This window comes from Pseudopipra pipra, chromosome 1 (genome assembly GCF_036250125.1).
Source record: "Pseudopipra pipra isolate bDixPip1 chromosome 1, bDixPip1.hap1, whole genome shotgun sequence".
NCBI lineage: Eukaryota > Metazoa > Chordata > Aves > Passeriformes > Pipridae > Pseudopipra > Pseudopipra pipra.
The window spans coordinates 86,725,880-86,741,769 of record NC_087549.1 but is presented as its reverse complement, the minus strand read 5'-3'; the positions used below and the strand labels follow the sequence as shown (position 1 = coordinate 86,741,769).

The following is a 15,890-nucleotide window of genomic DNA, read 5'->3' as shown; positions in this document are numbered from 1 at the left end:
CCAGCAACACGGAGCAGACTCAAACATAGACAGAGCACCAGGAAACTGCAGTCTGTGCTAGAAGTGGAGCCTGGCCTATTGGCTGCTGAAGCTGGAGCTGTAACATAAATTCACCAGCCTGGAACATCTAGAAAACCAAATTGCTACCTGCTTACCTCAGCCAAACAGGCAATACCTGACCAGGCAGTGAGTGAGAGAGCTCGAGTTACAGTATCAAACCACCAAGATATGTAGGTGGTGAATGAGTAAAGTCATAGCATAGTTGATGGTTCATATCTGTGTAACACTGCAGTTGTTGGAACAAATGACCTTACTATAACCTATATTTTCTTCACTAAACGAAGTTCCTATACTAATATACATTGAAGAAACTTTTCCCCTTGGCATCTCTTGAGAGAAATAATCACTCACGTACACCTGAACATTAACACTGAGTGTGTCATCTAGAAATAGCAGATCAAAATCTCCACAGGGCAAGCCTGAGATCTCTAGAACAACTGTTGTAAAACTGACATCGAAACCAAGAGTCAGGTTTGCCAGCTCGATGGACTTTTGGTGAACAGACTTGAGTGGTGTTTAAGGTAAGGTTACATACAGCCTCATACAGTGTACAGAAACAGCAACTACCAAGAAAGTTGCTTGGTACCACTTTAAATCAGGAGCCATGAAGGTAGGGGATCGGGAGAAGAAATACTGCAGAAAGGCAGAAAAGAAATTTTTGTGCATTCTTTGTATAAAATATACAATGTGCAGAAGGGGCAGTGAGACAACACATGGGAGGCAGGGCCCTATCTCATGGCCCTTGTGCAATATTTGCTTAACTAAGCAGACTTTCCGGAAACCTGAGGCCCTTTCAACACTGCCCCTCAATACCTGCAGAGCAACTTGTGAGTCACAGAATGGTTTGGTTCCAAGGAGCCTCAAAGATTATACAGTTCCAACTCTCCTGCCGTCGGCAGGGACACCGTTCACTACACCAGGTTACTCAGAGCTCCATCCACCCCGGCCTTGAACACCTCTAGGGATGGGGCATCCCCAGCTTTTCTGAGCAACCTGTTCCAATGCCTCAACAGTCTCAGAGCAAAGAATTTTTTCTTTATACCTAATGTAAACCTACTCTCTTTCAGTTTGAAGCCGTTCCCCCTTGTTCTGTCACTGCATGCCCCCGTAAGCTGTCCCCCTCCAGCTCCCGTGAGCTCCCTCTGGGCGCTGACACGCACATGCTTTAACCATCGCTCACTACCGCAGCTGCACACGCAGCCGTGTGGGTGTCGCTGCCCGACCGGTTCCGGGGCCGTTCGGGCCCCGCGGGGACCGAGAGCCCCGATCGCCCACACGCGCAGGGAGGGCACGGGCAGGGCGCCCGCAGCCCGCGGGCTCCACGGCGGAAGGAGCTGCGCCGCTGCAGCCGGCGGACGTGACCTCACGGCACGGCCCCTTCCCCGCCCTCCTGCAGGCGCCCGGCCGCTCCCGGTCGGCAGAGGAGGAGGAGGAGGAGGGGGGGGGGGAGGAAGAAGGAGCGGCAGGATTTGGGAAGATGCCGGCACAGCTCGCGCGGGCGCCGCGGCACCTGCTGGTGTGCGAGAAGGGCCACGCGCGGCACCCGCGCTCGCGGCACGCGGCGCACGTGCGGGACCACGCCTACAGCTGCCGCGTGAGTGGCGCGGGATGGCGCGAGCCCGGCGGGGCGGTCCTGAGCATCCTGAGGGAGGGAGCAGGGGAAAGGAGCTGCCAGACGCTCCCGGGCCACCTCGGCGGGGCTGAGGGATCCCCTCTCCCCTCTGGCGGTTCTGCCGGCCAGCCGCTCCCAGGGGCGCGTCGCTGGTGCTTCAGTCGCCGCAGGCTGCGTGTTCTGGAGGGTCCCTCGGTCCGTGCCAGAAGTGGCCCGCGTGCCTCTTTTTTTTTGGGGGGGGGAGAAGGGGAGAAATTAGCCCCCGCTGGGTTTGTGGTCTCGCGCAGCGCCTCAAAGAGTGAAAGACGGCGCTGGCACGAGGAATCGCAGAATCAATTAGGTTGGAAAAGATCTCTAAGGTCATCGAGTCCAACCTATAGAAGGAGGAGAAGAGGATGAGCCAGTGGAAGAAGTAATAGCGCTTTGTCAGCCCTACCCAGCAAGTCCCACGGGGAGCGGCACCCACAGATTCCCAGTCCAAGCAGGGGGGGGGCTGAGGGGCTCCCTCAGCAGAGAGGGAGGCCTTGGCTGAAGCCTGGCTGCAGGTGGCAACCTGAAAGCCCTCTCGCATTTTGTCCTTCCTTCTGCCAAAGTGTCATGTGATGCAATGGTCAACTGCTCCATTGTTTTGGACACTTTGGACACCAGTTTTGGCAGCTTGCTCTCGTGTCTTTGACTGTTGTAAGTTCCAGTCAGACCCTCTTGCGGTTTCAAAGAATCACAGAATCAGTTAGGTTGGAAAAGACCTCTCAGATCATCAGAGTCCTTTATTGTATGTGTTTATGGACTAACACCACCATGTCAGCTAGACCACTGCACTCACTCCAGTCTTTCCTTAAACACCTCAGGTGATGGTGACTTTGTGACCTCCCTGGGTGGCCCATTCCAATGTCTAATAACCCTTTCTGTGAAAAAATTCCTCCTAAAATTCCTTAGTAATGTTTCTTAGCAGCTAATTAGAAAGCTTTCTACTGGTGTGGCAGGCAGCCTGTCTGTCAGAAGCCCTGCTTCTCTTCTACATCCATGCCAAGGGAGATATGTACCTGTTCTCGAAGAGCTTTGGGAAAGAAGTTTATTGAGGGATGGAGGGAGGAGCAAGGGGACAGACCTTTATGCTGCTTGGGAAGCTTCGTACTTGCCCATGTAATAACCTTATTTTCTCTGATCTGCTGGACTGAAGGGTTCTTTTGAGTATGGAACACGTACCAGAAAGGTTTTAAGCCAAAAGTAAATTGAAGATAGGCAATTGGACCAAAGGACTGGATACTGAGTTTATTAAGAAAAGCTGGGTGCTGATCCCTGTTGAAAATCAGTTTCCTATGTTAAATTAGAAGGCTGCTACAGAAGGTGTAGCCTTACTGTATGTCTCGTGACTTTTATTTGAAAATTGTAAGCCTTGCTCTGGTGGTGTGTTTGCTCTTCTGGCCTCTAAAGTATTCTACAGAGGAGAATGTATTGATTCAAAACTAATTCTGCTTTGGTCTTTGCTTTTCCACTAAGATTACATAAATGCTTAGCCTACCTATTTAGTTACAACTGCTTCAACAAATGGGTCAGCAAGGGCTGAAGGAAGTGTTCCAGTGTGACATTAAGCTAAATGTATAATGATGTGAAACGAGATCTTCTGTTAGCTCATGCTGTGTACAGTCATGTCTTTACGTAACATGTAAAATACTGTTGTATAGCATATAAAATGCAAGAAAAAAACCCAAATAATGTATTGGGTGTACCTTGAGGCTTTACACAAATGGATACATTTTGAAGACAATCACCTCATATTACCTTTTTCCTCATTTTGGTATAATATACTGATGTCTGAAAAGTTGAAGGTGGGTTTTTTTTATTCCTTGTTTTTTATTTGTTTGGATTTTTTTCCAAAACAGATTTTTACATAGGATTTACATTACAAATATGTTCCTAATAGGTATCATTTTTGATCCCGGAATGTGCCCTGCTACCTGAAGTGCTGAAAAGCACAATTGCAGATATTGGAGAGTACTACCTGGTGAGGAATTTATCCATTCATGAATTGGTCGCTCATGAATTCATTGATGCTTTCGTGAAGAAAGGTAAGGAGGAAATCATAACATGACAGATGCAGTAATAGTGTATTTTTTTCATAGCACAGTAAAATCCATTTATTATTTTTTATTCTGAAAAATATTTTAAAGGAAGGGAAGGAAAAGTACTAAGCAAATTCTCCATGAATTTCTTTATTTGCTTTTATTCTGCTTTGTGGTATGTCAGCATTTGTTTACACCCACTGGGTCCAAAACTCCTATGAATGTTGCTTATTAATTTCTCCCTATTCTGTCTTAATTCTGCAAGCCAGATATCAAGAGGGCTTCCATGTGTCCTCACACCTGTTTCTTCCACAACTTATCTTTATGCAGATTCCTGTAGAAATCAGCTCCCTTCTCCCATTCTCATTCCTTCATACTTCAGCGAAGAGCTGTGCTAGCTGTGTTACACAGCAGGCAAGAGAAAAAATATGCTCCCTTTTTTTTTTTTGTTTTGTGCTAATGGAGCTGCAGCAGCTCATCCTTACATAGTAGGAGTAAAGAGGATATGAAGAAAGATACAGCCTCTGCCCAGCCAACTTGCTGTTGTATACTCAGACTACGTTGTTTTCATCTTGCAGGGCCCACTTCTTTGGCTTATGATACCTCTTGTAACCTTCAGCTGATAGCCAGGGAGAAACAAAAAAACTTTACAGGGAAAAGAGAAGAGAACAGAGAACATGCAGATGAAATAGGAGAACAAGAGATCCATTACTTGCTAAATGCAGGACTCTTTTCTTACTTCCTTTAATCTCATTAATGTTCTTTTATGCCAGTAGTTTTCTGGAAGCAATATGACATTTGTGTGCAGAGTTCCCAGAATCTGACACTTCTATTTTAAAAACAAAAACTATTTAGTTAGATAATGCTACAAAATATATTTAGTAATGTGTCTTCCCTCTTGTCTTTGTGTCATCTGATAATAGGAATGTATCTGGAAAAAAATTTGGTTTTCTGTACGCTGAGCGGGGAGAGTCACAGGTGAAATGAAAGGAAGTATTTTCATACTGGTGCATATTGTTAATGTTATCCATATTATAGGTCCTTTAAAATGTTGCCAGTCCAAGGCTTATAAAAATAATAACAATGCTGTTTTGCTTGAGAAGGTAGAAGAAAGTTACTTGATGAAAACACAAGGGTTTAGAGTGATTCCAATGGTATTTGCAATGTTTGGTTATCTTGGGGTGAATTGCTTATATTGTCATGTCTGTCTTTAAAAACTGTGTAATCTCATGGTTTTCTGCTTTGCTGTTAAAGGTTCATGCTACGCCCTTACCTATAATACAAAAATTGATCAAGATAATACTGCAGCTCTGCTACCAAATGGTATGGGGGTCTGTTTTGTTTTTGGTAATATGTATCAATTGCGGTCTGTTGGGTTTTTTCTTTTTATTTGGGTTGATGTAAACTGAAAAATAAGGCTTACTGTACTTGCTAACTTTATTAGAAATAAGTTTGAATTGGAAAAATATTGATTTTAATTTTGTTCTTCATTCATATGGTTAAATTATTTAATATAAAGGAAATTTAAAAGCAACTTTGCTTATGTATAGTCAAATTGTCAATGCTTCAATCATAATTGAATTGCTACAGAGGATTATTTTTGTGAAAACATTGCATTCCAACTTCTTGTTTCCTACTGATCTTTTAAGACAGAATTTGTGCCAAAACAGAAAGTCATCAGCACTGCTTAGGAGCACTTTTAAAATATTAGGTGTTTATTCTTGTGAGACCCCACCTTGGGTACTTCATCCAGCTGTGGGGTTCCCAGCACAGGAAAGATATGGACCTGCTGGAGTGAGTCCAGAGGAGGGCCGTGAAGATGATCTCCCATGAGGAGAGGATGAGAGAGTTGGGGTTGTTCACCCTGGAGCGGGAAGGCTCTGGAGAGACCTTAGAGCACCTTTCAGTACCTAAAGGGAGCCTGCAAGAGAGCCAGAGAGGAAATTTTTAGAAGGGCATGTAGAGAGAGGACAAGGGCAAATGGCTTCAAACTGAGAGTAGGTTTAGATTAGATATTGGGAAGAAACTCTTTACTGCGAGGGTGGTGAGACACTGAAATCGGTTGCCAAGAGAAGTTGTGGCTGCCCCATCCCTGGAAGTGTTCAAGGCCAGACTGGATGTGTCTTTGAGCAACCTGATCTAGTGGAAGGTGTCCCTGCCCATGGCAGGGACTTGGAACTGGATGATCTTTAAGGTGCCTTCCAACCCAAATCGTTCTACGATGATTCCGTGATTCCTTAAGAATTACGTAACCCGTTAAAAGTATGTTTCAGCTGTATCACATTTTATGACAAAACATGATAAAACATCACACATCTCAGGTAGAATTTTACATGCAGAGAAAACGAAGCTATTTTGGGCTTCAAATACATTGTCTTATTTCTGTTTAACGGTATTTCAGATATTATAGAAATACAAGTTGGTCTGTCAGCCCTCTAGCCTAAGTCACTGTAATATGACAGGTGCCCATGAGGGCATAAGTAATTCAGATTCTTCAGAAGAATTCTTTTATGTGTCTGTTAACCCAGTCCTAGCAAAATGGATACTTGATAGTGGTGTTGAGTTTGTTTGATACAGTTATTACAAGGTATGCACAATTAATGCAGAGACAGTGTTAACAGTTCCTGGTGATGTCACTATGTGAACTCTTCAGTGACAACCTGATTTGTTTGTATTCTGTGCTATACTCTTACTTGTACAGTAGAACCCAAAGACTGTAGCAGAGAGCTGTTGTGTGAAATTCTGTACCAAGCAGCAGCTGCCAGATTTGGTTTATGAACACAGGAGTGGACTTGTTCCAGCACATAGTTGCTCATCACTAACAGGTATAATTTATTCAATGTGAGTAGTCCTGCTGGAGGTTGAAGAACTACTTTCATTTATTTAGTTGAGCAGTGCAATGTATGTTCACTAAATCTGGCCCTTGTGTAATGTAGCGCTCAGCTATTGACACAGCAAGTGCTAGGGAACAAGTAGAGGAAAGATTGAGGCAATGAACTAAGTAGTAACAACCCAAAACCTAGGACTGTATCAGGAATAATATTACACTTTCCTTATTCTACTTCATAAGACCTTTTTGATAAAAAACAGTAATTGAGTTATAACTTTTTTTTTAAAGATTAATCTGGTAATCCATTTAACTGGAACTAAGGAGTCCGCATTACATTAGTAATGCCATTGATCCAAAGCTAAAGTTGTAAAAGGTATATGGTTCTCTGAAGACTTCAAAGGGAACCAAGTAGAAGATTATTTCTATTAAAGTTTGTTTCGTTTATAGGAAAACTAATTCTATCAGTGGATAAGGATACTTATGAGGAACTTGGACTCCAAGGTCGCCCTTCTCGGTACTCTGGCAAAAAAGCAATGAGATATAGTAAGTATTGTTTATGTTAACAGCGCTTATTTCAGAAGCACCTTATTAGGGTGTTGAACCAGCAATGTTGAAACTTCCCTTTTATTGAAATTAGTTATTGTCTAGGTCATCTTTTTCCAGGTGCAAATACAAGCAATGTCTGAAAAGAAAAATTACTTTTTTCCCAAATAATAAAGCAGCTATAAGGAAACAAATATGTGACTGTTTCAGTACTGTATAAGATTTTTAATTTCAGAGTTTTTATTGTGTTGTTTATACTGGAGCGATGTAGGACTCAAGAATTTTTGTATGCTGTGCATAGTATCCATGCCTTCTGATTTAAATAGAAAAATACTAAACTGATTAAGGTAGAGCTTAAAATTTGTGCACTGTACAAAAAAAAAAATCAGCGAAGAGCCTCACCCAAGACTGCTTGCTTGAAAGGGAGGATTGCATTATGTTTGATACATTTAAAATGGTAATCTCCATATACTGAGTACTTGGAAAATGCTGTAATTTTTTAACAACTACAGGGGAGACATCTTGAGTGTGATTTTTGTTAAATAAAAATAAATAACCGACATGAACACTATGCCATCTCAAATGTTTTGGAACTTGCAGTACTTGATAGGTAGTTACATGAAAACTTTAGAAGGGGAAACTGGTTATGTCTAGTAAGTATTCTGGCAAAATGGGACGTGGTTTTACCATTCAGTTTGTGAAGTAAATCCACGACATTTCTGTTTGAAAAATATGTATAATTTAGCCATGGACGAATTCACCTAATGAAAAACCAACCTGTTGAAAAAGTGTCATTGCTGTCTACATGGCTTTTATTGTTAGAAATTCTAGCTTTTTTTTTTTACTGCTAATAGCTTTCATAATTACGAAGATATTTTTAAGGCCTTCTGTCAGTGTCATTTCAAAAGGAATCTGTCCCTCCAGTCGCTGGAAGGCAGTTCCAGATTATATCAAAACAAGGACAGCAGGAGTTGAATATTTATGTACATAATGGGGAGTCATATTTGCATAATCAAATACTTTGTAAAGATGTATTTGATATTCTTTGGTTTCTTTGTGTTCTTCTAGTTCTTAATTAATTTAATAATAAAATTTATTTTAGTTGAGTACCAGTTGCTTTTGTACATTTTCTGCAGTTATAACTATTGACTTGACCGATGCTGGCTTTCACCCTGAGAGCAAGAAACATAACAGAGTGCTCTGGGCCTTGAAAGAAAAGAAACCTTTAGAATTTGACTTCCTACTGGCTTGGTATAATACAGGTAATAAGAACTAAATGTAAAACTAGGATGTAACTGACATGAAGTCCAAATATTTTTAGTTTACCGTTCTTTTCTAGTGATTGTCCATATGCATTTTTAGTGGAAGGAAAAGTTAGATTAAAATGTGTTTGGGTGGGATTTTTTGTTTGTTTTGTTTATTTGTTGTGGGGAGGGTGTTATTTACTACACACAGAACATTTCAGTTCAGGAACACAACAGTAATTCATAGGAGATATATTAGTTACTTCATTTCCTTTTCTTTATGTTGCCCAGGCTTTCTGGCAAAATTTTCCTATTTGATGGTGCTGCCTCTTCTTTAGAAATGTCTGACATACATAAACATTATTAATACACATTTTTTGAGGTTTTTTATTAGTCCACATAAGTAACGTATCTGGTCATATACTTGAGACGGGGAACTTTGATTTCATCATGAGTTATAGGACATTACAGAGTCCCTATTTCTGGGCTATGTGCACTGAAACACACAGTCTGCTGCTTTATCACTTTATTCTCAAGCACTTGTTTGAGGTTGGAGCCGAGTAAGAGATTGTTACAAGAAATTATACTATTTCAAATCGTCTTCTAGTATTTGTTTATCTACTGTTTTCTAACTACATTATTTTTTCTTCTGGGACTTAAGTATTGTTCTTCCTCTGAGGGTCATTTTTCAAAGTTCTCAGTTGTTTGTATTGCCTCAGAACAGGCTGTATGTAGGCATATATAGCATTTGCATAGAATTGATGAAAACTGCAGGTGTCTGTACTGTCAAAAATGTTTTTCTTCATCATAGATATATAGCTTTTAGTGTTGTTCTGCTTTGAGTCTCCACGCTAGTAAGAACAGATATCAGAAATGTCCCTGAGAATGCTTTCCCATCTCCTCTTTACATTTTTCCTGGCTCTCCAAGTCTGAGAGTTAACTTACTTGAGAAATGAAAGCTGCTTACAAGCTCCTTTAGGAGTGTCCCATGTTTCACTTTAGTCCTTCATGTTTCGCCTCCCCCTTTTTAAGAACTAAACATATGAAAATGATCCTTCCTTGTTTGTCATACAGAAATTGTTTAAAGGTTTGCAATTCGTGTCCTTGTCTTCAAGAAAGAGTCATAGTGAAGGTGGTTGCAACCGTAGATGGTGACATAAATCCAACTAAAGGTGGCATATCTTCATGCTTGGATTTATTGACCCTGGGCAGAGATATGTCTCTTGTGTTTGTTGCTGCCCATGTTAACAGTGTTCAGGAAGAACAGCATTTCTTTTCCTCACTTTCTTACATCTCCGAAACAAGTCAGGTCAATCATTTCATGAGTATGGAGTTAAATCTCAATGCTTTTCTGTGCAAGAATCTTGCACTCATAATGCATGAAAGACTATTAGTTCCTTAGTACTGACAAAAATAAAACTTTTATAGATTTTGATTATTAGACATGAGACATGGTGTAGATTCTGCTGGAAGGGCTGTATTTTGTCAAGAGAATCGTGTCCTCTGTGAACATTCTGTTTTCAGCCTTTCTGCTGATAACTGGTGTTTCTTGCTATGGCCAGCACTGCAGGATTTTTTGTTTTCATACCCTTTTTTCCCACATAGTGGTGTCAGCACCAAGAGGAACAGAAAAAGGGAATATGGAGTGTCTCATGTCTTTGATGACAGAGGCAAAACAATCTTTTCTGTTTTCTAGTGCTGTAATTTCTGTGACAGTTTTACATGTTTACTGGATGAAATTCGCTGGCCTCCAAACTGCTTTGACGATGTGCCTGGTTGTCATTGACATGGAAAGTTATGCTGTAGGCTAGAGGAATTGTTCAGTTGGGGTCTTGACTGTAGTCTTTGAAATTTCCTGAAGTGAGGGCTATAGCTGAGGCTCCGACACGCAGCAGATATTTAAAATGTATGATTTTTTATATTTTACAAAGAATTCTAGGGTGATATTTTATGTTCTTTGAACCTGTTAGTCGAACAATTTCCAATAGGAAGTATAGGCTGAAGGAAGATCATCTGCTCTGGCACACTTCAGTCTTAAATATATCTATATAAAAACAAGAATTCGGTGGCTGCCTGTCTTTGTCACTGTGCCCTTTGGTACTTGGAAAGCCTTTTTTTGAAGGATGACTAAAAAGGATCAGCTTAATCTTCCTTTTTCTATTCCCCCAAATGATTCTCCTTGATGATATAAATATGGCTGAGGGAGTTTAAGCAGTTTATATCTTTTGACAGCAAGTCTTAGATATTGTATTCTGCAGTTAACTATCCTGTTCTTGAATTTCTTCTGTTCATACGTGCCTTTTCTGTGGTATTCAAATGTTGTTCTCCTAGAGACCCATTGTTACTTTATGAAAATAGCACACATATTTGAAATGGAATTTGAAATTTAGGAGAATTGATTCCATGTCAATTACCTTACTGCGTCAAAATCAAGGTGGTTAATATCTCTGAATTTACAATATGTCTGCTTAGGTTAGTTTTTTAGTTTAGGTTAGGATTTTAGAATTTTACCTGCTAGTTTGGATCTCTTACTAGTACTTTCCCACAAGTCCGTCAAGGTACATTTAACTTTTACAGCCATACTGCATTTGAAGACTTAGCATTGTTGTTTGGGTTCTTTTATTCTTCTAGTAAAGATTTGTGACGCGGTCTGATTTCTCTACCTTCTCCCCTTTCTTCTCTCTTCAGTCTCTGTGCCCCAGACTACCTTAGAATTCCTCTTCGCATCACTGATAAATCTGTTCTTAAACCTATAGTCACTCACTTTTGCATTATTCAGGGAAAACATTCTGGGATGATGTTCCTGCTCTGTTGCATGTGTTCCTTTTCAGGAACATCCTTGAGTTCCTCTTTCTAACGGGTTAATTTTATTACTTACCCAGTTGATTCTGTTTGAATTTTCTGTTGGAAAATTTATGCTTGTTAGTTAAATAGTAAATTTACTGAGCTATACTGAGTTCTGAATCTTCCACTAATATTTATGTCAGAGAAGATAAGGAAGCTGAAGATTCTATGACTTTGGGCAAGATAACAGCACGAAAGCAGTTTTACACAGCATTTTTTTGTATGTATATTCAAAGGTTTCATGTATTCAGTGCTTGTTTTGTTTCATAGTTTCATAACAGCTGTTTATGGTACTGTGTTGTTAAGGTGCAGAGGGATCAACACTGATGTCATACTTCTCAAAAAACCAAATACAGGCCCTGAAGCCAAAAATAACATTCAGCACATTAAGGGACTTGCAGTGTCCAGTGTTACAAAGTAATGACCTACAAGGAAAGCCAGAGGAGTCCTGCAGTACAGAGGAACTCTTTGAATGGCTGGGTGCTGTCTTGAATCAAGTTAGCTTGTAAGTATCGGAATTTCTTTGATCTTTAAATACATTTTAAGTAAGGAAAGGCACAATTTATTTTGAGAAATAGTTGAATAATAATTAAGGCACATTTCTGTAAGTAGAAAGGCTATTATGCTGATATATGTTTGTTGTAACTCTTGAATGACTTATCTATGTTTTTAGAGGTGCCTATATGTACTGTTTTGGGCTGGAATAGAGTTAATTTTCCTCATAGTAACTGGTGTGGTGCTGTGTTTTGGATTTGTGACCAAGAGTGTTGGTAACACGGGGATGTTTTAGCTATTGCTGAGCAGGGCTTACACAGTGTCAAGGCTTTTTCTGTTTCTCGTACAGCCTTGCCAGTGAGGAGGCTGGGGGTGGGCGGAGGGCTGGGAGAGAACACAGCCACGACCGCAGACCCCAGCTGACCAGAGGGATATCCCACACCACATGGTGACATGCTTGGCAATAAAAGCTGGGGGGAGGAAGAGTGGGAAGTGTTCAGAGTTACAGCATGTGTCTTCCCGAGTCACGGTTAGACACAATGAAGCCCTGCTTTCCTGGAGATGGCTACATATCGTGCCTGCTGATGGGAAGGAGTAAATTGATTCCTTAGCGTGCTTTGCTTTCACGTGTAACTTTTCCTTTACTTATTAAATTGTCTTTATCTCAACCCATGCATTTTCTCCCTTTTACCCTTTCAGTTCTCTCCCCCATTGCACTGGGGGGGAGTGAGTGAGCAAGCAGCTGTGTGGCGTTTGGGAGCTTTACCTGGGTTAACACACAGGACCGTGAGATCTTTTGTATAAATTGCTTGGTCTTTAGTTGCTTTGGCATTAATTTAAGTGATATACAGAGACTACTTGTTTGATACTAGTTTTGATTACTAAGACTTCCTATAAAATATTTAAAGTATATTTATTTTAGTTGCTTTGTTGTTTGGCTTTTTTCCAGAGACAACAATTCGTCTAGCTTCTTATCAACCTACTGCTGTCCTGAGCCCAACACAGTGGTGGAAAAAGCTTTCTTGTGCACAATCACAGGTTTTATAATTCCTGAGAAGATAATTCAGTTATTGGAGCAGCTGTGGTAAGGGTTAACAGGAGCACATTACTAAAACATTTGTACTTTAACATTTTTTAATTTTTGAAATCACTTTTAAATAATTTTCAGTAGTGCTGTTGGAGATAAATAGTAAAATATATAAAATGAAGACTTTCTTTTTAATTAGGAAGTGAGCTTTTTATGCTGAACATCAGTATAAAAAAAGTAATAAACAATTTTGGATACTTCAAATTTGAAAGTGCTTGCCCTGTATTCTAGTCATGACTTTGTTTTTCATCTGAATTTCCAAGAAACTGTGGCTGTACTGAGCTACTACATTTTTAAAATTTCCCATCTGTGAGAATCAGATGCCCTCAAATACGTCTGATTTAGTATTTTTAACTAGTGATGGAAAATATAATTGAAATCCCTTTATGAAACCAAAAAGAGTATCACAAGGTACTTCAAGGTTATTACACCACTACAATAGATTATAGTGAGTTTTTTTAATCAAGTGCTGTAATGTTGGACACTGGATAATGATGAATGGGGGAGCTGCAGTTCTAATTCAGTATCAAAGTACCTTATATTAGTGTGTCATGAATGTGTGTGGAATCTGTTGTATTCTATACTAGTGCTACTGGCAGTAAATTTTGGAAGCTCCTTGCTCCATGTGTGAGACAATGCTTGATGGTGGCTATTGATTGTAGCACTGACTTGTGACAATAATTCTGTTGCTTTAGCTGGAATATGATCATTATTCTTTGAGCAATTTCCAAATCTTGTGCAGAAAGCCTCCCTAGGCAAGGGTTGGAACACAAATTTCCTTGGCTTTTATTCTCTACTTAAGAGCAGTGGATAATGTCTGGCTCTGATTATTTATAATCTGTTTCCTTTCTAGTGGTGAAAGGATTTGTGTCAAGTGTAGCCTGACCATGTTTCTTCCTCTGATGTCTTTTTTTCTCTGATAGCAATTGTTCTCATTGAATGTTCTATTTTCTGAAAAGCAGTGCATGCTGTAGGAAGTTCAGAACTGGTGCTTCACAACTTGGAACTTTTTCTAATTGCTATAACTTGCAGGTTTGCCATGTCTAAAAGTATGGTAGGAATAATGAAGAGTCAATCTTACTTCATTTCCTCATATTTTCCTTCATTTCCTGATAGAATATTTTCTTTTGAGCTTATTTATTGTGTACTAAAGAGGGGTTTTTAACTGTTAATAAATTTTCACTGAAATTTCTTTGATTGTTTTACTTTATACTGTATATTTGAATGTGCTGTCTATTCCATTATAATTACTGATTATCTTGTCTTCTTGCTTGCAGTTGCTATTTTGGTGAACCAAAACTGGCTTACTGGCTGACCTTAACTGTGCATGGCTTTGCAGACAGCCCTGTTTCCTGGAGAGAAAGTGAACATGGTTTCCACAAAGGAGGAGAGAACTTGTACAACTTTGTAATTTTTAGGAATCTGGACTACTGGCTTCAGATGGCTGTAGGAGCTCATGATGATTGTCCTCCATAAAGCTACATCTACAGAAGCAGTTTTCTAATAATCCCGTGTTACTGATAGAAACTCTAATAAAATATTTTTTATCAAAGTAGTTATGTAGCAGATTAAGTACTAAGAGTCTTTGTATGTTTTTGTTATTTGTAGCCAATGGAAGGAATGGATTTTTGTTTCTTCATCATCATACAGTGCCTTCTCAAAAATTTCCCAATTGTAGCTCTAAGAAAAAGTCAAGTTTTTGAGAGATTAAGTTCTCAGAAATTGTCTGCAGGTGGTCCTTTTATTCAGGAGCAAATCTGGAGTTTGAAAGTTAGTTTTACAGATTGACGGCTAAAATATTTGAAAGGAAAGCTCATTTGGGGATTTACTGTTTTATTGCTTCATATTTAAAAGATCTGTAAAACCTTCATATTCCTGTTTAAGATGTTTCAGCCTACATGCTAGCAAATAAAAAAGAAAGGGAGATATGTTCTCCATAATTTGCTTGGGGGGAGGAGAATAAAGGTGAGGAGAAAGCGTGTGACAGTGGAAGGAGCACCCATTAAACATGGAAAAAGTAACCTGCTCTGGCTTTGCAGATCACAGTTTGTTATCAGAAGTATATTTTTGTCAGTGACGCAAAAGGCTGCTGCTTACTTTCTTAATTGACCTCCACAGACAGACTCACACTCCCCACCCCCACCCAATCTCTACTTGAAAAAGTAGCAACTCATGTAGCTGAGATCTCACTGTGATGTTATTGCAGACACCTTTCTGGGAAGAAAGCTGTGGACGTGCCCTAACACAATGCAATTGGTGTGAAACAAGTTTCATTAACAATAAGCAGTGATGCTGAGAGCATAGACAGCTACAAAGGTTACTCCTGTTGAAATCCATGAAAATTGGGCAGTGGTTTGGGAAGGTGGGATTTGGTTTTTGTTTTAGGGAGTGGGTACCTATCATTAAAGTACCAATTCAGTGCTAAAACTGAAGTTCACTTGGTGGAGTGGAGTGAGAGGTTGGTACTGGAACTTAGGGCACAGCTATAGTGGAACCATCAAGCAGAAAGACTATGGGAATCAAATGAGCTCTTTATTTTTATTTTATCTGTTGTCTCTTTTCAGTGTGGAGAATCATGCTGGGTGATTGACTTAGGGGTATTTGTCACACACCTCCACGAAACATAATCCCTTTTGCTCAAGTTCTGTAACGTTTCACAAACACAACTCTAACGAATCAGCGAACAGTTTTCTAAATCATTACATTGTTTTTCAAAATCATCCTGCCATGAGATGTTTCTACTTGGTTATCAGGAGCAGAAGTTTCACCCTGTCATATGGACAGACACAGACTCACACAATCACAAATTGAATAGACGAGTCTGGGTTTGACCCATTCTCGGGTTGACACATGACTAGTAAATACTTAACATGGCTGACTCAAGCACTATGTTTCATTACTCTACATCAGTGCAAATTACTTCAATTGTTGGCTAAAGTCTACTTTTGAAAGTGTCTGTTGAGATATTATGAAGTTTCACAAAAGAAACTGGTTACCAGAAGCGTCTTCCTTTTTCCTCTTGATCAGAAGGTCAGGTTTTTACTTGAGCTTTCCTAGAAGTTACACTTGCAGCAAAAATTCTAATACAAAGTGAAAAATCTTACATTTTTGT

General features: G+C 39.9%; 1 protein-coding gene across 1 annotated transcript; it reads left to right on the top strand.

Moving 5' to 3' along the window:
- Nucleotides 1-1,507: 1,507 nt before the first annotated feature.
- RPP40 (ribonuclease P/MRP subunit p40) lies at nt 1,508-14,350 on the top strand. The gene is made up of 8 exons (XM_064663644.1): nt 1,508-1,654; nt 3,597-3,741; nt 4,990-5,058; nt 7,013-7,108; nt 8,245-8,370; nt 11,503-11,701; nt 12,641-12,775; nt 14,056-14,350. The coding sequence occupies exons 1-8, from the start codon at nt 1,538-1,540 to the stop codon at nt 14,252-14,254; spliced, it is 1,086 nt and encodes a 361-aa protein (XP_064519714.1). The 5' UTR covers nt 1,508-1,537; the 3' UTR covers nt 14,255-14,350.
- Nucleotides 14,351-15,890: the final 1,540 nt, after the last annotated feature.